Source organism: Colius striatus, chromosome 3 (genome assembly GCF_028858725.1).
Source record: "Colius striatus isolate bColStr4 chromosome 3, bColStr4.1.hap1, whole genome shotgun sequence".
Taxonomy (NCBI): domain Eukaryota; kingdom Metazoa; phylum Chordata; class Aves; order Coliiformes; family Coliidae; genus Colius; species Colius striatus.
The window spans coordinates 35,423,730-35,450,960 of NC_084761.1; the positions used below are offsets into that span (position 1 = coordinate 35,423,730).

At 39.1% G+C, this 27,231-nt stretch overlaps 1 protein-coding gene across 1 annotated transcript in view; it reads left to right on the plus strand.

Moving 5' to 3' along the window:
• ARHGAP10 (Rho GTPase activating protein 10) overlaps positions 1-27,231 on the plus strand; it is a 153,419-nt gene that overhangs the window by 110,962 nt on the left and 15,226 nt on the right. Inside the window, exon 20 of the mRNA XM_061993254.1 lies at positions 16,510-16,672. Coding sequence (XP_061849238.1) covers positions 16,510-16,672 — 163 coding nt within the window. The remainder of the gene's footprint in view (positions 1-16,509; positions 16,673-27,231) is intronic.

The window sequence follows — 27,231 nt, forward strand, 5'->3', positions numbered from 1 at the left end:
TGAACTGCTGCAGGTGAAGTCACACTTCCAGGATGTATGGCACTGAGTTTCAATGGGACCTGAAAAGAATATTATATTATAAAATATTATCTAAAAACAATATCCTCTGTAATGTCTCCAGGCGCTACTGTAGGTAGTGGTACTTGGAGTCTGTTGTTGCTCAAAACTGGCTGTTGGTAGGTGCTGTGTGCTAATACTCATTTGCGTTTCAACAGACAGTTATGTCAGTAAGGCATTCAGTAGTTGGTACAGTTCTTGTTTGGCACATGTGCAGTATATGTGGCGATATAGTACCTTGAGCCTAACTGCGTCATTGCATTGTCTGAAGAACTGCCCCAATGAATACAAGGTGCATAAATTAGCAAGGCTGACTAATTATCTAGTCACCAAGTAGAGCTGAGTGACTATAAGTACACATCGTGGCCTTCAGTTACTTTGTTCATTGGAAAGGAGGGGAAGGAATAAAAGTGAGCCTGGGCTTCATTCCATATTTACCTAGTTTCTTGGCTAAAACATGCATGTTTTATAACTGCTCTTTGGAAGATTTTATCCTGTGTATGTTTTTAACAGGAAATTAAACATTAAAGCCCTTCCCTCCCCCCTCTTTATTCACAATGGCATGAGTTAAGCACCAGGCATAAGCCAGAGTTTTGTATTTCCTGGATGTTGCAAAATTATCATAATCTTGTTGGAAACCAAGTAGCTAATACATATTTATATTTGTAGACATATATATCTCTAAAGTTATTGTAATTTATAGATAAATACTTTCTGTGCCTTGAAACTATAAGTATGTTGCAGACAAAAACCTCCCTGTGCTGGAAAACTTCTTGAGTGTGCTTATTTTATAATTGTTATGCAAACCAGGAAATTGTTAGAAAAGCGGAAACAAGTCTTTAACTATCAGCTACTCCAGGGAGTTAACAGGCTTCAGAATCTACTGCTTGAATTGGAAATGCAGTTTTCAGGCCAGGTTTTCTTTTTAGAAGCACGTTTGCAGTCAGGAAGCTTCTTGACTGCACACAAAATGTATGCAGCAACCACCCAGAAAGGGCTGTGACATAAATATTGATGGATATAATAGCTGAAGAACACACACACACACTGTTTGATAAAAATCTTTATTTTACCTTCTAGTAATTAGCTGTTCTGAGTTCTGATAGTGCATAGGTTTTCCTTGTACATGACAATTAGATGATTAAACCTGTTTGCAAACAATTCAAGTATTATATTTACTACTGTGGGGATCTTCATTTCCTGAAAGACAAACTTAAATCACAGATGATACTGTCTGTTTTTTCTTTTAACTTCTTTCCTCTGTGGTAAGCCAGTTGCTAAATTTTAACCTGAAGTTTTTCAATGTCTTGGTATTTCAAGTAGAACTAGACTTAACGGAGAACCCTGAACTACTTTCATACGTGGCCTAAACCTGTGAAGTTCTTGCCTCAGCAAAATGCAGATTTGCCTGAAATTTCCATTAGGATCATTTCCAGAGCTTTCTTGCCTTCTGAAATGAAGACATGGGATTTGATTGTTGTTTCTGAAATAGCTTTTTTATGTTTCATTCTCCCCCACCCCCCTCCTGCTCCTGTCTGAGTGAATTTTAACGTGAATTAAGTAGCAATGCAGCAACTCCTATGGCTTACAGTCTCAGCTATGTACAAACAACTTTGCATTCTCTCTCTGTCTCTCCATGCAGAGAAAGACTACTAGCTAGAATAGGGACTTATTTATCCTGTTCTTTTAAAGCGTCGTTGGGTCTTTATTTTCCATTTTGGACAGTCAGAATATCTCAGAAGAGAGTTCTGTTTCTGTTTTTTTTCTAGAGGGCAATGCAGAGTAACAGTTTTCTCTCCTCCCAATTTTATTTTAATTTTTATATGCTTTTCTTGTAGCAAAAGAGAGAGGTGTTTTGTTTTGTTTAGTTTAATCTTTTTCTGTGACAGAGACTTAGAGGTTATTAAACTGTTTTGTAGGACTGCTACATGGCAAGAAAGATCCCATGTAAGATAGACAGTATAATGTAGTCCATCCAAGATGAACGCAGACTCAGTATAAGCTGTATGAATCACATCTGGAGTCAAAAAATGGGTCTTGTGTGGCCTTTTGTCTAACTATAGAACAATGTGTTGTCTAAACAAACCAAAATATACTTCTTAAGCCACAATGCTCATGGATGCCTTTTTCTGTTTGAATACCCTCTAGGTGTTAAACTTTCTCTTTGACTCATAGATGGATGCAGCACACTAGTATTATGTAGGGGGCCTTCCCTGGTTTGTTTCTAAAGTGTTTGTCTCCTATATCTCTGCTGTGGAACTCAGGAGGTATATGGGCTGTTTGTGATAGCTTTCTGCTGCTGCTGTAAACTAAATATTATATTTATAGTGGTTTAGAAAACAGATTCTTGTGTAGAATTCTAGAAGAAATAAAAATCAGAATTAATACTTAACCTTTTAAAACTTCATGCTGACATTCCCTTCTGAAGTATTTAGGAAGGCTGAAGTATGAATACATTGATGTTAAACAGGAATAGCTCTTTGAGGTTCTTTCGTTGTGGGAATTGGAGTGAATGTCTTAAACTGGTTGATAAGTTAATTTGCGTGAGCTGCTATGGCCTTCAAATAAATCACTTCATCAAAGTAAAATGTCATATACATATAAGGATTATGTAGCTCCTATACAGTATTTTCTCTCCCTCCTCCTCACATTCCTTCCTGCCCCAAGCAAATAAGTAAAAAATTATAAAGTTAATTTGATATTACTGAACATAAAATATGGATGTTAGGGGAAGTCTTGGAGACTGGTCTTCAGGGCTGGAACAGCCCAGAGCTGTAAGGTTGCAGGTGTGAAACCTGGCCTTGAACTTTTTCTATTTCTGAATCTGCTGCTTGGAAGTGTTTCTGTAACCTGGCACATAGTAGGGGAAATGGAAAGAAAAGCAGCTACATAGGCATATCAAAAAGCCATAAGGGCTTGCCACACTTGCTTACAAAGCTATTGTTAACAGCTGAGCAGAACATACAGCTATGCTGTTACAAAATAGGTGCACTGATATTAGTTGCGAGGGGAATATCAGGATGATACAGTTTGCCATGTAAAATTTAAGACAGTCTGTATTTCACCTTGCTGCAAGAAGAGTTCCTGCAATACTGTGAGATCTGTCACAGCCTTTTCTACCTGATGGCTCTGAGTAGGATGAGTGCTGTACAAAGAAGTAGTCTATTTAAGCTACTGCCAGTAAAGGTGAATCTTATTCTTAGATAATAGTTGATATGTATAGGGTCCCATTTTCCTATCAGATAATCAGACTCTGCTCGGAAGACTTTGGGCCCATAAAAGGTACTGATTTTTGTGGGAAGTAAGGAATCATTTTAGTCCCTGCTTTGTATACTCAGTGTGCATTTTGTGACTATTGTTAAACCTCTGAGTAATCTACTTACTGCATCCAACTTGCTGCACAGCTATCTGAAATAAAATTTAACCATATTAATGTAGTAAACATCTCACAATTTTTACTTCTTTTCAGATGTGTGTCAAATCTTCGTGGTTGGTGTAAGAATTGCTTTAGTATCGTTACTAGTGCTTGTCCACTTTCAATATTTGAAACCTAGAGGCTGCAGAAATGTTCAATGTAAACACATCTACATGTGCACACACACACACACAAGAGTCAGGGGTGTAGGGAAAGGGAATTTGAGTTGACTTAAAACTAAAATCTGAATTTAAAGGAGGAATGGGGAGTTCGAGAGACAGGGTCAGTCTTTCCTTGAGGCCAGACATTAGTAAAAATCTCTGATCTCCTGTAATAATCCTGCATCTCTTTAAGTCCTTACCTTCTGCACACAGACATGCAAGGGCACATAATACTGTAAGAAAGCCAATTTGGCATGCTAAAAGCCATTAATCCAAAGCATGGAAGTCACTGACGTATCTTTGCTACATGCCAGCTGTTGCCTGGCCAGCCTCCCTTGGTTGAAAATAAACACTCTCACTCAGTACACAAAGAGTGTAAGTAAAACAAAGACTTGAAGCTGTTCAGCTCTTCTGGTTTTTTATCAATGAAAGTGTGCATTTCACTGAATAAGGTATTAGAGCACCTCACATGGGGTGCTCTTGCTTCCCTTCATTGGTGACAAAGACAGAGAGAAGCTCTTGAAGAGTGAAGATGGTCAACTTTATGAAAGGCTGATACACAAGTTAGAAAATATGATTCCTCTTCCTGTTTTGCTCCCACTCTGTTAGTGCTTTGTCAGAAAAAAAGGTATTTTTGTTCTCCCATTGGCTTCTGCAAATCTTTGTCCTGTTTGCTCTTCTTTTTTTCTCTTTTCTGTTTCTTCTTTGGAAAGTTGCACTTAGTGCAATATGAATTACGTTACTATTACTTCTTTCCCCCCTCCCCCAGCTGTACTTGCAACTTGCTGAACCAACAGCAAGAGATTGAAGGAGTAGTTAGAGGGCATCACAAAGAATTAATAGGGTTGGGACTAGCTTGGTTAGGATTACAGTCTCATCTAAGACTACATTATGGGGCCAAGCAAATTAGTCTCAGATACCATGTTAGTGGGAATAGGAAAGCAATAAGGTGCACGATGCCTGGCAAGTTTGGTTTTAACACTGAGAAAGTGAGTTTCTATTGTTCTGTAATGAGTGTAAATTTACTGATGATGGGTGCATCTACTTCTGTCTCTCTGGGCATTAACACTGCTTGGTGCTGCCTGTGTTCTGCACAGCCCACTTGACCTATCTCCACAGCCGCTCTTCCACAGTGCAGCTGAGTCCAACCCTGAGCCCTCACCAGATGTGTTGAAAAGAAAAATTACACTTAGAGACATCTAACCTCAGAGTGTCAAAGGCATGGATACTATTTGAAGAATCCTGGCCTGGAAGAAAATGTTAACCTAACTACATTGAAGTAACAAAATTTGTCTTCCTAATTGCCATCTTTTAATCATCTGGGAGATTAGGACAAATGTATCACCAGTTAAAGCAGTTGATAAAACTTCCTCAAGGGCTGCTTAACTTTTTTTCAGTTGTCTTATTGAAAAACCATAGGAGTCCTGCTTCTTCCGTCTCTCTGTTGAAGAAGTTACTGTTACGGCAGAAGGGGAGAAGTGATTAAAATCTCAGGAGACATAGCCAAGTGCCAGCAGCATACTAAAAGTGTTTCAGAGTGGATTTCTTAGGAGACGCCCCTCACATACACAGTGTGAGAGCTGTTAAGCCTTGTCATTATCCAAGTACCACCATGGGTTGTAAAATTATTAGTAAGAAACTTCTCTTATTAAGTCATAGGAAGTAATTGGAAGGGATGTAAGCGAAATGGCAAGAGACAACAACGTGATATCTGTTTGACCACACAGAAGACGTATTTTTTAACACTTTGCCTTTTGGAGTGGAAGAACCCTTATTGAGGAATTTTCCAGCTGCTCAGTGGCTGAATTTACCAACACAACAGAGAAGAAAAGGCAACCTGGAATAGCATGTAGTATTTTTGTGTGGGCCAGGTTTTGGTAGTGGGGATGGGGCTAGAGGGGTGGCTGCTTTAAACAAAGATCTGCCAGAAGCTTCCTCTGTAGCTGATAGGGCTGGGACCAGTCACTTCTAAGATGGACCCACAGCTGACCAAGGCCTGGCCAATTAGTGACTGAGGTAACACCTCTGTGAATCATGTATTTGGGAAGTGGAAGAAGTTGCTGCACAGTTGCTAAACTGCAGCAGCAACAGAGAGCGGGAACATGAGAATGTCTCTGCAGACACCAAGGTCAGTGGAGAAGGAGGGGGAAGAGGGTATTTAGGCCCTGAAAGAAAGGTTCCCCTGTGATCTATGGTGAAGACCACGGTGAGGCAGCTGTCCCACTGGAGTCCATGGAGGACCAGCGGGGAGCAGAGATCCACTGGCAGCCTGTGGAGGACCATACTCTGGAGCAGGTGGATGCCTGAAGGGGGCTGTGACTCCATGTGAAGCCCATGTTGCAGCAAGTTCCTGGCAGGACCTGGGAGCCTGTGGGGAAAGAGGAGCCCAAGAGAGCAAGTGTGCTGTCAGGACTTGTGATCCTGTGAGAGACTCAGGCTGGAGCAGTCTGTTCCTGAAGGGCTGTTCTAATTCTCATTGATTAGACTAGAGCTGTTGGTAGGTTTCAATACAGGTCCGAGTTTAAGGTGAATGTTGACTTACAGAAACCCACTCAGTGCTACCAAAAAAACCTATGAAAGCTGTGGGACAGTCCATTTATCTTTCTATGTGTCAGAATTTTCAGGAAGTAGTTTCAGTTCATCACTGCATTTTTCAGCCATGAAATTAATGTGTGGCATCTGGTAAGGCTGAAGTTTGTGTGTGCTTTCCTGGCAAGCAAGCTCTGGTGAAAAATTAGTAATCTTTGAGTTTAGATACTTATCTTGTTATCACTGTATACACAAATAGAAAGAGGAATCCTTTTGCATGCTTATATCTGATTTTTGTTGTGTTTCAAAATTTAATTGTGTGATATAAATTAACAGCCCAACCTTGTATCCGTGACTGTCTTGAACTGTTTTTCGACAGCTTTAGTAATAAATTGGAACTCTTTGCATATTTTACTTTTAGCTTGCTCAGCGAAAGGCTCACCTAGAATTATATGTGTCTTTGGGATTTTTTGGACTTAAATAAATAGTCCAAGCAGTATTTCTCCTGAATTTTGACAGAAGACCTGCAGTGAGAGAGATATTTATTGAAATAATTGCTTGCTTTTAAAGGTTAAGCATATGTCTCAAAAGATGCTTGTTTAAAATTAAACTTTACATTTTAGAATGAGCAAAAAAGTATCAAAAAGGAGGAAGAGGACAGGGCCATGGTCCACTTGCCTCTAAGTTACTTGCAGGTGAGCACTTTTCTTTCCTTTTCCTAGCCCCAGCTCGGACACCCACCTTTCTGAGTTGCATCAGTCAGTCTTGAGGCAAATTATCTACTGCATCTTCCTCCTTTTTCTGATGTATCTGAATCATTACGGATGTGGGAAAAACAATCTTTTTACAAGAAAGCTACTTTGTACCCAAGATACACATGCTTGTACATGCACACATTTGAAAAATACATCAAAGTTGGTGTTTATCTGGGAAAAAACTGTAGTCAACTCTAATTAGTTGTGTTATTTTGTCTGAGAGAAAAAAATAGATAGTGTAGAGATCTACTGCTTACTGCGTGCATTTTGAAAGACAGCGTGAAATTCATGGATGTGTGGGCTGTGTACTGCCCATTTGCTTCATGGAAGCTCTGTGGGGTTTAGGGTATATGAATCTAGGATGTCTAAATTGATGTAAGAACTAGCTGCATACGAAGGCAATATTGCAGTGTATACAATTTGCTACACAATGAGAATAATAGATGCTTTTTGATAATGAAATGCAGTAATATAAAGCTATTTTTCTGAGTATTTACAGGAATCTGACCTCTAAAGTACTCACTATTTGGGAACAATGAAATAACTCTCTGATTTAGTTTTAGCATTCTCTATGATTATTTTTAACCAAATAATAGATCATTATTAGCTTGCTTTTGTGTGATTTCAGCTTAGTTTGGAAACCTATGTGTTTGAAAAGCAGATTTTCTGTAGTCTGGAGGTAATAACAATTCTGTTGACCAGTTTCAGTGGTGTAATAAACAAAACTACACAGTTTCCTAATTTACTCAGAAGCAGATGGCTTCATCAATTCAGAAAACTTTAACAATTTGAAGAAGTAGAAGACGGTCTGAGTTCACCTGATGCTTTCTGTGATTACTGCAGGATGATTTGTACTGTAAATAGTGAACAAAGGATCTTAATGGTAGGGGTTGGAAGAGACCTTTAAAGATCACATAGTCCAACCATTCTGCTACAACAGGTTCGCCTAGATCAGGTCACGCAGGAATGTGTCCAGGTGGGTTTTGAAAACCTCCAGAGAAGGAGACTCAATGATCCCCACAGGCTCCCTGGGCAGCCTGTACCAATGCTCTGTCACCCTTAAAGAAATTTTTCCTTAAGTTTAAGTGGAACTTTGTGTTCCAGCTTTTGTCCATTACCCCTAGTCTTATCACTGGTCACTACGGAAAAAAGTGTTGCCCTGTCCCCTTAACACACACACACCTTTCAAATGCTTGTAAGTATTAATGAGATCTACCCTCAGTCTCCTCTTTTCCAGGCTAAAGAGCCCAAGTTCCAACAGCCTTTCCTCGTAAGAAAGATGCTCCAGTCCCTGATCATTTTGAGGTCCTGCCCAGAACTCTCTCCAGAATTTCTCTGTCCCTCTTAGCCCAGAACTGGACACAGGACTCCAGATGAGGCCTCACCAGGGCAGAGTAGAGGGAGAGCAGAACCTCCCTCAACCTGCTGGCCACACTCTTCTTGATGCATCCCAGGATGCCATTGGCCTTCTTGGCCATAAGGGCACATTGCTGGCTCGTGTTTAGTTTATTATCAATCGGGACTCCCAGGTCTCTCTCTGCACAGCTGCTCTTCAGCAGTTCAGTCCCCAGCCTGTACTGGTGCATGGGGTTGTTCCTCCTGAGGTGCAGATGTCTGCACTTGTCCTTGTTGAATCTCATGAGGTTCCTCTCTGTCCAGCTCTCAAGCTGGTTGAGAGCCCACTGAATGGCAACACAGCCTTCTGGTGAATCAGCCAGTTCTCCCAGTTTGGTGTCATCAGTGAATTTGCTGAGGGTACACTCTGTCCCTTCATCCAGGTCGTTGATGAAGATGTTGAACAAGACTGGCCCCAGAACTGATACCTGTGGAACTCCACTGGCCACAGGCCCCCAACTTGATTCGGCTCTGTTGATCACCACTCTGTGGGCTCTTTCATTCAGCCAGTTCTTGATCCATCTCACTGTCCACTTATCCAACTCACACTGAGCTTTTCTATGAGGATGTAATGGGAGGCAGTGTCAAAAACCTTGTTGAAATCAAGGTAGATGACATCTGCTGCTCTCCCCTCATCTAGCCAGCTAGTTATGCTCTTATAGAAGGCATGGTTGCAACCCTGCATCTAGGAAAGGCTGTTCTTGATAGCAGGGTCCTCTGGTCACTCTGACTATCACATAAATCTCTCCACTAGAGTTACTTCTAGCTCTCCAGGAATAGCTGAATCTTTTCCAGAGTGTTTGGTCCTTTGTATCATGGGATCACTTCAAGTTTTACTAACTGCATGATACAACTTATCTTTGGTTATGTTTTTCAGACATTTAAGATGCTCATATTTCTTTTCTGGCCCTAATATATGCAATTCCTCTTAAGTTGAAAACACAGTGCATACCCATAAATTAACATTAAGAGGAAAGCTGCTTTCTACTTGGTTAAACTTCTGTATTATTGTGGGAAGTTAGCTATTTATGGTGAATGAGTGTCTGTTATCTTGGAGCTGGATGCAGCTGTGATGCTGATGGGGGAGTATGAGTGTCTGCACAGCAGTGCAACTGCTTCTTCCCCATGTCATGATGCAGAAAATGTCAGACTTGAAGGTGGTAATAGGGATTTTGAAGCATCTTTAATTTACTCTTCTCAGTAATTCTCCCCATCACTCTTTGTCTGTGACTAGACCTGTGTTACTGTCAAAGTGGAATGCAACATATCTTTTATCATCTTGCTTTGCCATAATTTGTGTATCTGAAGAATACTTACAACATGTGTGACAGTTCTATTTTGCCTGTTCTGTGTATCTCAATATAAACCGTCATATATTCCTCATTTACTCCAGAAACATTTGCTTTCAGAAACTGTTTCCATCCTCTGTCTGCCCTTAAGCTATAGATGTTGGTTGTAATGTTGTTAGTCTTTCTTTTAATAGTAAAATATGTAATTCTTTAGTTCACTTAAACTGAATTTGGAAGAAAACTGTCACTCAACCAAGTAACTGATAGTGTTATGTCTCTGTTTTTTGTAGTTTCATTACAAGTGTTTTTTCTTATTTAGAATTCTGGAGTAAAGTGAGGATCTGATTATTGACACTGCTGAAGTATTTCAGGGTTTTTTCAGCTTTAAATGCTAACGAAAAATATTCTTAGACTAGCCAGATGGAAAAAAGAGAAAAAAAAGGCAACTGAGAGACATGTCATGCTCAGTTAGGTAGAAACTGAGATTGGATTTCTGATATGGGGGGTCTTGAGAGCCTTTAATATCTGAGACTCATCCAGACAAAAAAGAAAAGGAATGGAGGGTTATGTATTTACTAGAGAGCAGCTAGATGATGTCTTAGTCTATATAGGTCCTTTCTTACCTTGTGGAGATATTTCAATATGAGAAAGGGTGACATAAGGTGTGTGTGGGGCGGGTTGGAGTGTGGAAGGTGGAAGGATATTTGATCAGGATTAACCTAAGCTTATTTTCTAGATAGGGCTGGTCTGAATTGTTAACAGCCGTAAAGATGAAGCATGGGCATCTGTGACAGAGGGACAGTGAAAGCCGTAAGGCTTGGATGCGTCTTGTGGTTAGAACAGTGAAACAATAAGAGAATTTAGATGACAGTTTAAAAGTATCTCGGCAGTCAAAAAAAATAAATAGCATGCAAAAGGTAGAGAAAATGTGAAATCATTTTGAACTCTGAGAGTAAAATTGGATCTTACACCTGTTTGTGTAGGATGAAGGGATGGATCATAGAAGCAGTTTTGTCTGGGATAGTTAATTTTCTTCCTAGTAGCTGGTACAGTGCTATGTTTCGGATTTAGTATGTGAATGATATTGATAATACACTGCTGTTTTAGTTATTGTTAATTAGCTCTTACCTTGAATGAAGGATTTCTAAGTTTCTCCAGACTCTGCCATGCAGCTGCACAAGAAGCTGGGAGGGAGCATGGCCAGGACAGCTGACCCAAACTGGCTAAAGGGCCATTCCATACCATAGAACATTATGCCCGGTATAGAAACTGGGGGGAGTTGGCTGAGAGGAGTGGGTTGCTGCTTGGACATTAGTCAGGTGATGGGGAGAAATTACATTGGGCATTGCTTGTCTTTTTTTGTGTTTTATTTCTCTCTCTTTTTGCTATATTGCTTTTCTTTACTATTATGATAATGGATTTTTATTATTATATTTTATTTTATTTCATTACATTTTTGTTGTTAAACTGTTCTTATCTCAACCCATAAGTTTTACTTTTCTTCTGATTCTCTTCCACATCCTACTGGCAGTGGGCAGGAGTGAACAAGGGGCTGCATGGTGCTTAGCTACTGACTGGGGTTGAACCACAGTGCCAAACTGAAGGCCAGAGGCACTCAAAGACTTTCCACTAATATAAAGAAGGAAAGGTGAAGAGTTGATGGCTGGAGTGTTGACAAAAATTTATGAGATGTCACACAGACTTACTGCTTTTATACTGAGAACCCTTGTGTCCTTCATATGTTCTGGCACTCTTTGGCACAAAAATGTAAGACTGCAATGGGAGAGAAAGGGGAGGGGAATAGACAGCTTTAGGGAAAGAAAATGAAGGCACCAAGAACAACAAACTGGGCTCAAAGGATGGTATAAGTGAGCTTTAAAAGAAATTATATATTCTCTGTTTTATAATGTAAGAGCTCCTTAGAATTTGTGTGGTAGAAAAGGAGAATAGGAAGTTTCTGGAGCTCCTCTTTGAAAGGACCTGTCAGTCCAATGTGACAGTCAGCCTTTCTATAGAAGTGGGAAACCTGACAATGCCACTCACTGGAGAACGGTGTTGGAGGTAAAGAGAAGTGAGAAAAGAGAAACAGTAAAAATATGAGACTATGAGTGTTAGGAAGCCCTTGAATTTGGAGGTAAAACCTTAAAGCTGATTCAATTCCAGCAATGTCCTTAACACATTCTTTAATAAAGAAATCATGTCAAAACTTTGAAGATCTTTTAATCTCCAGTATCTTAGGATCTTTACTGACTCCACAAAGCAAAATATGGGAAAAAGGAATGTGGTAAAAAAGAGGAAATAGCAGTCAATGAATGTTACAGGTTTTGGAAAAAAAAAAAAAAACCAAAACTTAGCTATGAAATTCAATGCAGGATTTATAATCAGTGGGATCTAGCAGAATTCTTCACGGGTAGATCTGTTGCAAGGGGAATATTTTGAATAATGTAAAGCCATCTAACTTGTCCTAAAAAAGTTCTCTGGTCATGGGGTTGTATGGCTTGCAATGTTAATTTTTAAGACATCTTTTTGTATGCTGAAGAAGTATGGAGAAACTGAAGGAATGCTGATAGAGTAGCAGTATTTAGAAAGATAAGTGCAAATTATTGATGATATATTTATGTATGGGACAAAATTAGGAGGAACTGCAAATAACGACAATGGCAGTTATATAGGAGTTCTGGTCATGTACTAAGCTGTGTCTATTCAAATAAAATAAGCTTGGTTGCATTGAGAAATAAATTTACAGGAAATTTTAGAGGAAAAATGTAGCCCATAGCTACATTCTTAAAAACAGTGAGTCTGCTGAGTCTGTTACTGACAGTGGGCAATCAGCTCATCAGAAGCTATTGATTTAAAGCCGTGGCAAAAAGGTTCTGTCCTTGGATTCACAAACAGGTGATTGATAAGTTGGAAAAAGTGATGGAATTAACTCTCAACATTTCAGTTATGGGACCATAACAAAACATTATGTGTTCAGATCTGATGTATGTTCTTCAGAAAGACCTCTGGGAAATTGTAACAAATTTATAAAACAGGTGCATGATTTCAAAACTGCAAAAACCCTTACAGTAAAAGATTTAGTGTTAAATTTATAAATGAGATTGTTTAAATACCTTTACACAGGACAAAAACTAGATATGAGATACTGTAATTATTACTAATGCATATTACATGGGTTATACCTGAAAATAAAGCCTAATAAAGTGAAGATATATATGTGCATTGTCTGTGAGTGTGTTAATTAGCAGCCAACTGATTTTCCATTACTTTTATCATCTGTTGATATCTGTCTCTGATTGGAAGTTACACTTTGGTCCAGCATCAGATGGGCATAATCAAAAACAGGTTACTAAGCTTGATCATGAGATAGCTAGATACAATTCTTTGGCCTCTGCCATGTACAGGAGTTACTGTAATTTCTGAAGTTAGCAGACTTTTTTCTCACTGACATACAGGGTGAAATCTTTGTACTGTTGAAATTAAAGCAATGAATGCTATATTTCAAAGGCTTAGGTTTTGAGTACATATTGTTTTTAATAATAAAAATGTGTTTATTGATCATTAGTAATTTGGTTTTGTACTTTTCCTGAATTAAGGTCTGGTTTTACTTTACAGAAATGGAAAACAGAAAACACCAGAAGTGTAAAGTGTCTTTGAACGTGTTTTTAGAAGATGTTCACTTAATTTCACAGAGTTTAACAGTGGTTTTCCTGTTTAAATACCTGATTTGTTTTCACTATTAAAAGCCCAGTCTTCTTCTTGAGAGTGCAATGCAGTGTTGACTGTGAGAAGACACTGGCTCAGGAGAGAAGGGAAGGAAGAACTAAAATTTGAGTAAAGATTTAATGCACAGTTTCAGTTATGATACTGTCAAAAGCAATTGCCTGTATACTTTTTTGATGTGCTCTAGGAAAAGACTCAACAGAAAAGCTTCTGCTTTCTGTAGGGAAGTGCAATGAGTTGGGAATATTCATAATGTTAAAGAACAGATTCATATTCCTTTCTACTGCTGTTTTAGTAATGTTTAGCGAGTGACTGAAGTAAATATGGCCTTCTAATAAAACATACATAGTTTGATAATCTGTATTGCATTAATGCTGCTACTATAAAAATAAATCCTGATGAATTAAAAGGACTGAAGTCTATTTACTTTTAAGGAATTCAGCTTTCTTGTAAAGTAAAATTGCAGTATTGCTGTCTAATCTCTCAGATCTTTATTATTGTGACACATACATCTGCAAATGACATGTAATTGATTAGTTTTCATTTGACACTCCTACGATTCTCATGTCATGTACATGTGAGCAGCAGCTTTGTGGCCTGGGTGTAGAGAGGAGATGTGGGGTGACCAGATTGGGCTGGAGTGCGTGACTCACTTTCCCAGGTTGACCTTCTCTTCCTCAGAGCTTATCATACTATGCTGCTACTGGCTAATTTAGATCCTTAAATTAGCAGCTGCTTTAGAGAGAAATTTCGAGATGATCACTTTATCATTTAGGTGGTTTTAGTTGTATGTCATTTTACTCTCTAGGGAAGTAATTCTCCGAGAATTGCTGGGAGCAGCTGAGGACGAGATGATTGGGGAAGCAAGCGAGTGCTTTGTTAGCTTTCTGCTTTTGGAGTAAAGGAAATGGAGCTGGCTGAGACAGTAGTAAAATTCTGAGAAGGATTTTATCCAGCTTTTCATTGTCCATGTTTCATTGTTGTTGCATTGTTAATTAATTAAGAAAAAAAAAATCATTGCAAGAGTACTGCTCAGCTTGATGCAATAGAATTAAGGTCAGTTATTTGCTGTGCAGATACTAATACTTGTAGAATTAGAAAGTAATATTGCACAGTACTTCATCGCGTATAGTACTGTATCAAGGATGCAACTTGTCAAGCAAGCACAATATTTTAACATCATTTGGTCATATTATTGTGATGCTGTGGTGGAGTTTGATTGTACATTTTTTTACCAAAGCTTTTTGCCCTGAAGGAGGAGAACTTTTTTAGCAGGGCTATGGGGTTATTGCTACCCTAATCACCTCTAAAGAGATTTTGTGATGTTATGTGTGTTATGTGCTGCCATTCAGTGGGATCTCGACTGGCTTGAGAGTTGGGCAGAGAGGAACCTCATGACGTTCAACAAGGACAAGTGCAGAGTCCTGCATCTGGGAAGGAACAACCCCATGCAGCAGTACAGGCTGGGGGTCAAACTGCTGAAGAGCAGCTGTGCAGAGAGAGACCTGGGAGTCCTGACTGATAATAAGCTAAACATGAGTCAGCAATGTGCCCTCATGGCCAAGAAGGCCAATGGCATCCTGGGATGCATCAAGAAGAGTGTGGCCAGCAGGTCAAGGGAGGTTCTTCTCCCACTCTACTCTGCCCTGGTGAGACCTCATCTGGAGTCCTGTGTCCAGTTCTGGGCTCAGCTCAAGAGGGACAGGGAAGTGCTGGAGAGAGTCCAGCACAGGGTCACCAAGATGATCAGGGGACTGGAACGTCTTTCATACGAGGAAAGGCTGTGGGAACTGGGGCTGTTTAGTCTAGAAAAGAGGAGACTGAGGGGAGATCTTCTTAACATTTAAAAATATCTAAGTGGTGGGTGTCAGGAGGTTGGGACATCCCATTTTTCTATAGTAGCTAGCAACAGGACAAGGGGTAATGGGATGAAGCTGGAACACAAAAAGTTCCACTTAAATCTAAGAAAAAACTATTTCACCGTGAGGGTGATGGAGCAGTGGCACAGGCTGCCCAGAGGGTTTGTGGAGTTTCCTTCCTTGGAGGTCTTCAAGACCCTCCTGAACATATTCCTATGTGACCTGATCTAGGTGAACCAACTTCTGCAGGGAGGTTGGACTAGATGATCTCTGAAGGTCCCTTCCAACCCCTACCATTCTATGATTCTATGATTTAGCTAAGCTTTGAGCCACGTTCATGAATGCTAGAGAGTAAGATGGACAGAAGAGGAAAGGAAAGGACCCAGGAAGCCTTGTAAAGGGTGATTGCAATTGACCCTTATTACTATTAAATATCAATATTCTGAAAACACTCACAGGCCTCTTTAAGGCTGTGAGCTTAGCTGTGCTGGACACTTTAATGTTTGCAACCATCCTAATTTTGTACATAATTTCCTTTATAATTTATTTTAAATAAAAATGTCAAAGGGTGAAGGCCTCATTTTCAGTGAAGAATGTGCTGTTTGGCTAAATTTGTTGGCACGGTTTGCATCGAGTGCTGTGACACATGGGTAACTTTTTTTACTGTCTGTGGGATACAAATGCCATTCCTTTAACATCTCCTTAAGCAATTGCGTCTGAATGTGTTGCCTCTTGAGTGATAGTCTAAGAGAAGCCTATGTGAAAACAAATAGTAGACCAAAATACAGTGAGTTCTCTTAACTGGAGTAATAAAATTAACATTCTTGGTTATTGAGTCTTTGTTGGAGATCTCCTGCTTGTTCTAACTTTTCTAAACTTCATTGTTTCATGTTTGATAGGGTTGTGACTGTGGTAATTGGGAGCAATCATTTCCTCAAATGCATCTTAAATTATTTTTAGGGACTGTTTTTAGAGAGATGTGCAAATGTCTGTGGCCTCAACTGTTTTGTTATCTGAAGTGATGTGTTTGTCTAAAATTAACCCCCCAAAAATCTAGCGGTTTATCCACATAAAACACGTTTTGAAAGGGAGGATCGGGAATACTTTGTGTTGTGACGATAAGCTGGTGATAATGATGGGGGAAATTGTGCAATAATACCATTTGGGGAGATGCTGGGGGATTGCTTAAGCTCCAAAACACCCTCTGAAGATGACACAGTGAGATTACATCTCTTATATCTTTCAATACATTGTTACCAAAGCATCTTCTTTGGCCTCATGAGCAGATTCTTTGATTATCCTCCTGACTCGTATTCTCTTTTCTAGCTGACAGTCATAGCTCTCCCAGAGAAGACACCCCAACTGGGAGTATGGATTCTCTTTCTTCCCACTCTCCAACTCCTGCCTTCTCTAGTAGCCCACCTGGGCTCCTGGACGGAAATCACCTTATTATGGACAGTGGCGATCTTGCAGGGTGGACAACAAATCTGTAAGTAACCTGAATATCAAGTAATAATTATTACACTAGTATGATTGTACACATGAAACACATGTCCCTTTTCGGTTTGGTGGTGAATGGTTTTATGAAATTACATATAATTATGTTTCTTTTTTTCTTCTACAAAAAGGTATATGTTTTTATGTTGTATTGGAGCTTAGAAGCTACTTGAATGTTTGTAAGAAATGGGTTTTTTCCTACAGAAACCTAGTTCATTTTATTGTAACCTGTTAGAAAATTTTAAATGTTTTTTATTTAGGCAAGGAATATGTAAGCTATTCTCTGTATGATGTATTACCTTTGTTTTATTTCCGGACACTGTTTAGGTACATTTAGATGCAGGTATACTAAGATTTAGGCCCAAATTTTAGGTTTGGATTAAAGCACTGTAATGAGTATATACCCATGCTATGGTCTAAGAATGTTAGCATTTTTAGTCTCTTCCTAACAAATTAAATGCCTGTTTCCCTGCAGACTGTCACTACCAGTAAACTCTGTAGATATTCAGCTTTTGAGCAAGACTTCAACTGAGCAAAATTTGACATTACAATGTTAGTCCTATCTCTGTAATACATATTCAGGTTTGAAACACAAAAAGCTGAACATAACTTGTTTTAAAATCAGAAGTTGAACTCCAATAGAAGTCTCTGGTTTGCTATTCATGCAAACTTAAACATATCAAAACCAAGTTTTCCAGCCTTCAGTGCCAAAACGATGGTAGGAGCAGGTCTGGAGAAAATACTTGTTACAAACATTTTCCATAATGACATTCTGAGTAGCCTAGTCAGTTGATGGAGCAAGTGTGTAAAATATATGTGTAGGTGTATGTAACACATGAGAATATACAGTTAGCCATATGATGGCTTTCTATTTTTGTATGCACACACACAAATAGTTAACTGCTGATTAGAATGCTTATTATCTAGAAAAGTATTTTCTCATATGTATTAAAAGAATTTCAGATTAATAACTATTTTACATAAATGTCATTTCTTCAGTAGAGGACTGTATTCTTTCCTTATCTTCTTGTACTGTCCACTACTAGTGTTAGGATAAGCAATAAGTTGTATTTGAAGGAGAGAGGTAAATGTGTGGAAAACATACTGTAGATGGTATAAAATAGGAATGCTTATGAAAACAAGCGTAGCTAATTGAGGGACGTAGGGTTTGCAGAAGACTGATAGTATCACTTCAAAGAATAAAAGAAGGGAGTGCTGTTTTTATGCAGAGGGTTCAGGAACTTCAAGTGTTTGAAGGAATATTGCATTTTTTGCATTTCTTAATTTTTGTCAAAAATTATACTGTGCTGCTATTTTGGAAACTTTATTTGGCTTGAGGTTTTCTGCTCAGTTGAGAATAGTACTTAAACAGTTCTGATTGGAAGGAAAAATGTGCATGGTATGTGCATCTAGATTATTTGTCAAAAGCATTTTCTTTCTTTTACTTATCGGCCTGTGAAGTTTGCTTAAGACCTACTAACAAGCCTGAACAGTGACAGAGTAGTCTGAACAGCAAATTTTTTTTCCTCACTTTCTTATACCAAATTGTGTTTTCTTCCCCTTGCCTTAACAAAAAAACCCCCAAAAACAAAAAAAACTCCACCAACACACCCAAAAACCAAAACAATACACAACAAACCCAAAACAAAACCCAAAACTACCCCACTGTATTATTAGCAGAGATAGATGTCAGCAATGGAGAATGTACTTGGTGGACCTCAGCACTCATTGTGCCTTCTGGGGTCCTGCAAGCAGGAATTGCCATTGTGTGTCTGGCAGCTCTCTCAGCTCCTCAAAATGTATCATTGAATTCTGCTTTGGTCATAGACTATTCTCATAAATTGGACCATCCCAGAGAGATGGTAGAGAACAATCCTTTCTGTTGGTACGGGATTTCAAAGTATTTTGCATTTTGTGCCAGATTGGAATGAAACCTATTCTCAAAGTCTCAATATCCTCTCTAAAATGGTATTGCAGGTCTTCAATGAGCTACAGTAAATACCATACTGAGTCTAGGGGAGATGGAAATGCAAGAGGATCTGGTTTCTCAAGTTTCTGGTGATGTTTATAACACAAGTGTTACTTGTAAGAGATCAATCACTGTGGAGTTATGGAGTTATCAACAAGGTGATGATGACTTCTTCGTGGTAGAGAGTTACTTGCATTGTTTCCCTGGGGGAGGGATGCTGTGTTTCGGGTTGACGTATGTCAGATATTCCAAGATTAGTTTATATCAGCAGTTTGCTTTAAGCAAGAACCCGTGATACTTAGCAAGAATACATTTTGTGGTATTTATTTTCAAGAGAGGAAAAGCTTGGGTTTTTTCCTGAATGATAGCTGTTGTCACCATGATATTTCCTGGCGGAGTTTTTTGTGAGGCATACCCTTTCCTTGTCCCACCTTTAAAAACAAAAGGAGCTACAGCTTTTGGCATTGTGAGAGGAGCACCAAATGAAGACAAATATATCTTCACCTCCTAGCTAGTACTAGAGGAGGACTGCATGGCCAAAGTGGTGAAAGAAGCCAAAAGAGCAAGGGCTATATCACCATTTTGAAATTCCTTAAAAAGCCCTAACTGCTCAATTGACATGTCACTATTTAAAAATCTACTGTGCATATGGTGTAACTGGAAGATGATAATTCACATATACGTCATTTTGAAACCCCACTAAGCTGTTGGTTTTCGTGTCTGTGAGTGTATGTCTGCCTGATGCTAGATTTTGTTTGATAGCTCTATGTGTATCAGACATATGCCTTGTGCTGTCATATACTACTGTAGGGGTGAGTAGAGAGTTGGGTGAGAGTTGGCCCATGGCAGGGGTAGTTCTCAGTGGAGACCCAAGTTTACTGTTCTAAGGTTATCTTCTCCTCTCAATGTTTTTTTACCTTTTTTTTTTTTTCCTGAAGATATTTTTAACTTCACTCTTCCATCTAGAGACAAATAGTAAAAATAAATACATTTTGATTTTACATACACTCTATAGTAGAACATACATAGGTTTTTCTCCTGTCAATCACAGAGTTACACAGGATTCAAACTCCAAAAAGCCCAGGATGGGCAAATTCCCTTTTCTACTTCATGGAGCATCGTGTCATAAACATGTATTGTTTGAAAACTTCTTTTCTTCAAGGATGATTAGCTACTCAGACATATTTCAACCGATATTTACAGTAGTGAGCTGGATAGTGTATTCTTCTGTTGTAGTACTCTCTACTGGTATGGACATTTTTTTCCATTTAAGGCAGAGCAGCAATGGTAATCTCCATTTTATGTTAACTGAAGCATTTACATTCTTACTCTCTCCTCTGCTTTACTGTCTGTACACTACAGCAAGATATGGAATGAACATTGTACAACCATCTAGCTTCCTCAGGTTCCACTGGAACCACTGGCAAAGTCCACTTTGCTCAGACAGAGCTCCGGGTGGCTGCTGTTTCTTGAAGGAAAGCATGTTTCAGACTGTTCTGGGACTGAACCAGCAGTACATTCTCAAAATGCTCATTATTTCCCTTGAAGCTACAACTTCGTTCTGGAGGAAAAAAATGAAGAGTTTCTGTGTTAGATGCACCCAGTTCTTTGCATATTCTTTCTAATTCAGGTTGCTACCATAGCCGTCATTGTGAAGGTGAGCAGTATCCTCTGGATGAAATGTGACTATCTGTATCGTTACTCTTTAGCAGCTTTGACCTGTATCTTCTGCTATTTCAGATGCTGGAAGATAAGCAAAATTTCCTGTTTTGGGAATTTGCCAGTACAAAAGTTTGTAAAGTAGAATGTACAAATACAGTGACATTTACCATATTGTGCCTTGAGTTTGACAAGTAGGTTATGCATTGTAACATTTTATTTCCTCCTTACAGAACAGAGATTATGGGCACTTTTGTTAAGTGCCCATAAAATTATTCTGATCTAGTTTTAAACAAAAAACCCAACCTTAACCAAACAAACTCCCAGCTATCTTTTATCCTGGTGGTCAAACTGCTGAAGAGCAGCTCTGCAGAGAGAGACCTGGGAGTCTTGATTGATAATAAGCTAAACATGATCCAGCACTGTGCCCTCATGGCCAAGATGGCCAATGGCATCCTGGGATGCATCAAGAAGAGTGTGGCCAGCAGGTCAAGGGAGGTTCTCCTCCTTCCCTACTCTGCCCTGATCAAACCTCATCTGGAGTCCTGTGTCCAGTTCTGGGCTCCTCAGCTCAAGAGGGACAGAGAACTTATGGAGAGAGTCCAGCACAGGGCCACCAAGATGATCAGGGGACTAGAACATCTTGAAAGACTATGGGAACTGGGGCTGTTTAGTCTGGAGGAGATTGAGGGGAGATCTTATTAACTATTAAAAATATCTAAAGGATGAGTGTCAGGAGGTTGGCACAGGACAAAGGGTAATAGGATGAAGTGGGACACAAAGAGTTCCACTTAAATATAAGATGAAACTATTTCACTGTGAGGATGAGGGAGCAGTGGCACAGGCTGCCCAGAGGGGTTGTGGAGTCTCCTTCCTTGGAGGTCTTCAAGACCCGCCTGGACGTGTTCCTATGCGACCTGATCTAGGTGAACCTGCTTCTGCAGGGGAGTTGGACTAGATGATCTCTGAAGGTCCCTTCCAACCCCTACCATTCTATGATTCTGTGATCCATAGACATAAGTGTCCCTCGTACTCTTGTGTACCCTACAATTGCAAATTACATGGGGAGTTTGTACTGAACAATCTACTCCTTCCTTCAGAGTTGTTTCAAACCCTCGTTGATCTGAGGGTTATTACTAATCTCTCATGGTGAATGAATTTATTTTCTTGTTCTCTGTTTCTTTCCTAGTAATACATTGCTATTTCTTCTATTCTGGAAGCTGCTACAGGTTGCTGCTCCCTGCAGATTGTGTGGCAACAGGCAGTCAGTTGGTAGTGTTGGTAAGGAAAAGTATTTGTATAAAGTAGTCACCAGAGGCACCAGGAATCTGCTGACAAGAGATGAGGGAGAGAGATAGACTAGAACAGGGAAGGTTGAGTAAAGAAAAACATTATGCTGGAAATGCAAGAAATAAAAGGAGTTGACATACAAAATTAAACCATCAAACCAAGAGCAAGGGGAAGAGGAGGACAAAAATATTAACATGTTGTGGTGAAAAGCCTGTAGCAGTAAGAAGGAAATTTGAATTTATTCCCAAATTTTATAGAGCAGGAAGGAAAAAAAAACCAGTAGGAGAAGACAGGGCTAAGAATAAAAGGTTGGGAATTACTTAGGATTTGCCTATAAAGGAAAGTGTGTGCTTGATAAGCTGTAGTGAGAGTTTATAGCATGTAAGACTCCTGTGTGAATACTTAGTGCTATGTCTGCTTGAAAAGTGGAGGAAGCCTGAACTTTTGTGTTAGGATGCGCTTAATGCAGTGGGAACTTTGCAATGGTGTTGTAAATTGTTTGGCAATTTTTGCTTAAGATATTGCTGCTGGTGCTTGATCCTCTTTCTTACATCCCCAGTTAGTGTATGTGGATCTGGTTTGTGGGGTGGTGGTATTTATTTCTAACTTTTTTGGTGATGACTGTAAACCAGCTTAATTAGTTCCTTTTGTCCATGTTATAGTTGAGCCACACAGAGAGTTATGTCAATTTTTCTGTGAAACACCTTGCAGCATCACATCAGGATGTAGAGGAGTCCACACAGAATATTAGTGTGAAATGTAGTGAAATTCATCCTCTGGCTTAATTTTTCTATCTTATGCAGCTTCTAGTTTTTTCCTGTTGCACTTGCCCAGAAAGTAAATAAATCTGCCACATCTTTTTTGCAAGAGGCTTGATAGCTTTTTACTGGGTGATGCAACCCTGACATTATTTTCTACCTTCCTCATTTGTTCTGAAAAACAAGCACCTTAATCACTCAGACTTTTATTCATATGATGTAAAAAAATCAAATTGGTAATAATTCAAAATAACGTAGTTTCCAAAGAGGAGTTCAGGATTTCAGATAGTAAGAAGCTGACTAACTTTTCTAAACTAGTCTCCAAGCCGTTTTGATAATAGTGATCATCTTGGTTTTGGATATATATATTAGAAAGGGTTATGAATGGCTCTAAAAGTGCAGTTAAACTATGGAACAATAGTCAGTCTTCCTTTTTACATGCAGTTGAAAGCCAATGATATAGTTTGACTTTCACCTTATTATGCCTCTACACATACCAACAATATATAGATATGGTGATAGCTAAACTAGGTATATACGTAATATACATATCTTTAGACAAGTGAAGGTACAGTGCAAAAGTTTGATAAAGATGACAAACTTTGTATTCATGTCCTCTTGTAATGAAGTAGGCGATAGTAGAAAAGATGCAATATCAGACATGAAATGATGGTAGTTCAGCTAAAAAGACTGAAGAGAACTTTTTGTGGCTGTTGTAGTTTGTAGAATTTACATGGCTTTGGTTACCTATATAAAAATTATTTTCAACCTTCAGCCTTCTTTATATTGTGTAGGTACTAATAAAATACCTTTTTTCCCCCTAATTCTGTTTTATTATATATTAGAAATTATTACTTTTGAACACAGTTTTGTGCTTTTTTCTGTTTATAATTAATCTATGGCAAAAAAAGGTAGTTGAGATATAGAAGCATATCATATCTTAAACTATAGGACCTTGCATTTGAATCCATCTGAAGTTCCAGGTAATGCAACAGATTTTATTCAGAGAAAATATTTTTCTGGTTTGGTTTTACGGCCTGGGCACACTCAGTTCCCAAAGTGAATCTGTGTAAGGCTTGAGCATACCTGACTTCCATGTCCTCCTTTCCAATTTCGGCACCTCTGATGACACTCTTGAGTGAGTGTTACTGTGTTATGACTAGGTTAGGTATTGGACTCTCTTACTCTTGTGTCTGGTCTCATACATGTCTGTATGCTCACGTCACTAACCTTTCTTCTGCTTTGACACAAGGTCCTTCCCTCCAGCTGTAAAGTGTACTTCCTCTAATCCTAGCAGAGGGGATCATAAGGCAGATACTAATTATTTTAGAGGGAAAGGAGATCATGCCTATTACTGGTCTTGAGAATATTGAATTGTCTTAATTTACAATCTAAGGCTACCTGCAGTAATTCCAGAATTTCAGAGTAAGGACTGGTTTTGCTCATCTTCACCTTCAGTAATCAGAATGGTGGTGTTCATCAAGCTCTTCACTGACTTCTCAGTGAGCCAGAAACATTTTTTTATATGAGTACTGTCTTATTTAGCCTTTCCTGCAGTGCTGGCTATAATGGTAGATCACTTCTGATGGATTTAGTGTAGGTTTCCCTTATCACGATGGCTGGTTCTTTGAAAGGTGGGTAACAAGTCATGTCCTACAGCACTGTGGACTGCCTTATGTCTTTTTTCACTTGACCTCAGAATGAACCACAAAAGTCAAATGCTGGGTGTTCCCTGGATTTGATATGTGTTGTAATTAATCTTTCTGAGGATCTTTTTGTGATAAGAAAAGATTTGCTGCTGTAATTGGCCCATTGTTGTCATGAGATCTGGTTGTTCTTACAGTGCAGTGCCCTATGCCAGGGCTTATCTACAGACCTTACAATCTTACCTTTAGCAGTGCTAGGTTTTCAGAATTAGGTTAGTCTCTTCCTTTTCGATTGGAAGTACTCTACATTATCTGCATGATCTCTTCTTTATTCACATCAAGAAAACTGATATTCCTCAGCTGAAGAGTTAATTTTTCAGATCTAAGACTGCAGCTTCTCTCTGAGTTTCCTAGGAAGCTGGAACATGGTGACTTCTGGTGGTTGTTCTGGATGGATTTATGGTGCATGACGGGGAGTGGCATTCTTCAGGATGATGATACTGACTAAGTTTACCTTGTCCCCTACTCTTTCCCTCTCTAAGCCTTTGAGATTTTTCAACTGGAGAGGATGGAGAGCATCCTGGCCTTCATGCCTCATCACTGAGTGGGAGTGCATAGCTTGTTAAAGCTGTTATATTTCTGGATTCACAGTAGTAATATTCATAGTTTTCAAACTGAATCCCAGCTCGGATGCTGCTGTAGGAACATGTAAGATACAGTCCTGACAGTCCAAGTATTGAAGGTACTCAAAACCCTGAAGAGAAATAGATACACCAATGTAAATGGCTTTTCAGGGATATGCAAGTGGGGACCAGTGGCAGAGGAAATAATCCAGTCTTTCTTTCAATTCTTTTGCAGTTCTTCTTTATTGGTTCTCCTGACTCTAAACTATTCTATTTATGTCTCAATGAGGTACATGTGCTACGCTATGGGCATAGTTTTGGGGTTTTAATATCTACAGATGCTTTCACACTGGTGATGAGAGCCATGCTGCGCAGCATCCTCAGTGCTTTGAGGGTCTTTGTGACCAGGCATGGAAGAAGCTATTTGTTTATTATGAAATCTCAGGCTGTTCAAATTCCCAGTGAGCAAATGAATGTTAAAAGAGCCATCAGATGGCAAGGGAGGGCAGAAATAGTGGTGTTCTGCATGTAACAGAAGCCTTGGAGATAGTTATTAATTTTGTTTGACTGCTGAATGAATTCCTGTCAACCTTGTTATATCTACATCAGTAGACTGCTTCTCTCCTTAAAATTGGAATAGTTTCTTTTTGTACTTTCTGGCAGCGTGGTATGAATTTGCAATTTTACATAAATGATGAGTGACTTTAGTTTCAGTGTCTGGAAAACTTTTTATATCTACTGTCATCATCTTGTTTTATTAAAAGATGCTTTAACAGCTGCAGAAGGCTCAGTTCAGGTATGTGGTTCTTTGGTCATGCTGCTTATTTTGCAGTTTGTTTTTGTTTCAGCTGTCACCTCTTCAGTGACTCAGCAGTTTGATAGTTGGTTTAGCAGAGCAGGCACTTCTTTCTGTACCTTTTTGTTATGCAAGCAGAGCAATAGCCCTCATTTTGCAGCTCCTTTGAAACAAGCATAATATAACTTAGTCATGTGGTTCAATCAAGACAGACTTTGCCATCTCCTTGTCTTTCAGTGGGCTGGGTGGTTGGGCTTGACAGAAGCACTGCTGTGTGAGCATAGGGAAAGCAAGCGGGGTGTGTGCTCAGAGCAGGGAGAGGTGTGGATGCAATTTGCTGTGATGAGCTCAAGTTTGTGGTTTTAGGTTTGTTTTTTTTTTTCTCCTCTTCGATTCTTATTTCTTTCCTTTGCATGACTCCAGGGAACACAGTCCCCTTTTTTTTTTTATTTTCATTTTTTTCTAAAAGGAACAGCAGTAGGCTGCAAGCTTATAGATGTGTGTACTTCATTTTTGCTTCCTCTAAATTGCTGTTTAAGGATGCTTTAACTTAGGGCAGCTGCTGTCAACGTTAGCTTCAGATTTACCAGACTGTCATGAAAGATCATTTCACTAAAGCATTAGCTGCTTCACTGGGACTTCACAATCCCAATTTAACAAAACCTCTGTTTCAATGCTGGCTGATGTATCTAAATGAGAGTTTTGGAAGGTTGCATGCATTTGACATACTTTACATTTTGGGGGCCAAGTTTGTTTTCAGGGGGAACATGGAGGATGAAATTCTGTCCTGTTTTGTCTCCAGCTTTGCTGCAACTATGAGAATTTCTAGAATTTTGCCCATGTATTCTTTTCCTCCCCTGCCTTAGCACAGCACAGGAGTTTTAACATGCAGGAAGATCATTGTCTGGTGGTGGGGAGTATTGGATTGCATATCGAATCAGAAATAGCTGATACCATTTGATATACTATGTCATCTTATAATGAAACCTTTTAAGGACGCTTTCATTGAATTTGTCAGCCAGACACTGTGATACGACAGCCATGGGGCTGCCAAACTCATCTATGAAACAACTCTTTTTTTCTCAAGAGTTGCAGTGTAGATTCTTTTCACAGAGTCTCTTCCTTGCTCTCAAGATAAGAGGCTGCTCTTTAGCTGTGTTACCTTAGGAACCAGCCAGATAAACATCCAATAAAATCTTGTTTTCACGAGTTTGTTTCTGAATATCAGTATAAAATCTTTAGCTTATTTTCAGTAAGGCCTTTCCCCCTCCCTTCTCCCAACATACACTGTGCCAGACAATAGCATTTTTGCTCAGAGAGAGATGGTTGTGTCAGGCTTCTTTTATTATTTTTTTCTCCTCCCCCCAGGAAATGCTTTGCCTCCATTTTAGCGCTTAGGAGAAAGAATTTCTTCAACATATCTTCTTAAAGTTGAGATGTGCTATATGATAAGATATGCAATACTTTCTAATATATCATGCTTTAGATAAACAAGGCATGCAAAGCTTTAATAGCAAGGTAATTGCTATCACAAGAATCTTTTCAAGAAAAGAACAAACCCAAACCCCAGAAGTTTGTTGCTTGCACACCACAACTTGGAACTGATTATTTCTGTTGAGTAAATCTTTCTGTTTTAATAGTTAATTCACGTGGTTCCTGACATACACAAGTTCAGTAAATTGAAAAACTCTTAAATTCTAGAATGTGCTTAATATTTAAAGCTATTAATTTATGTTTTATTTCTTTTTCTTAACGTTGCTGTTGAAGAAATGTGGGGTTTTTTTCTCCACCTGAATCCTAGACCATGATC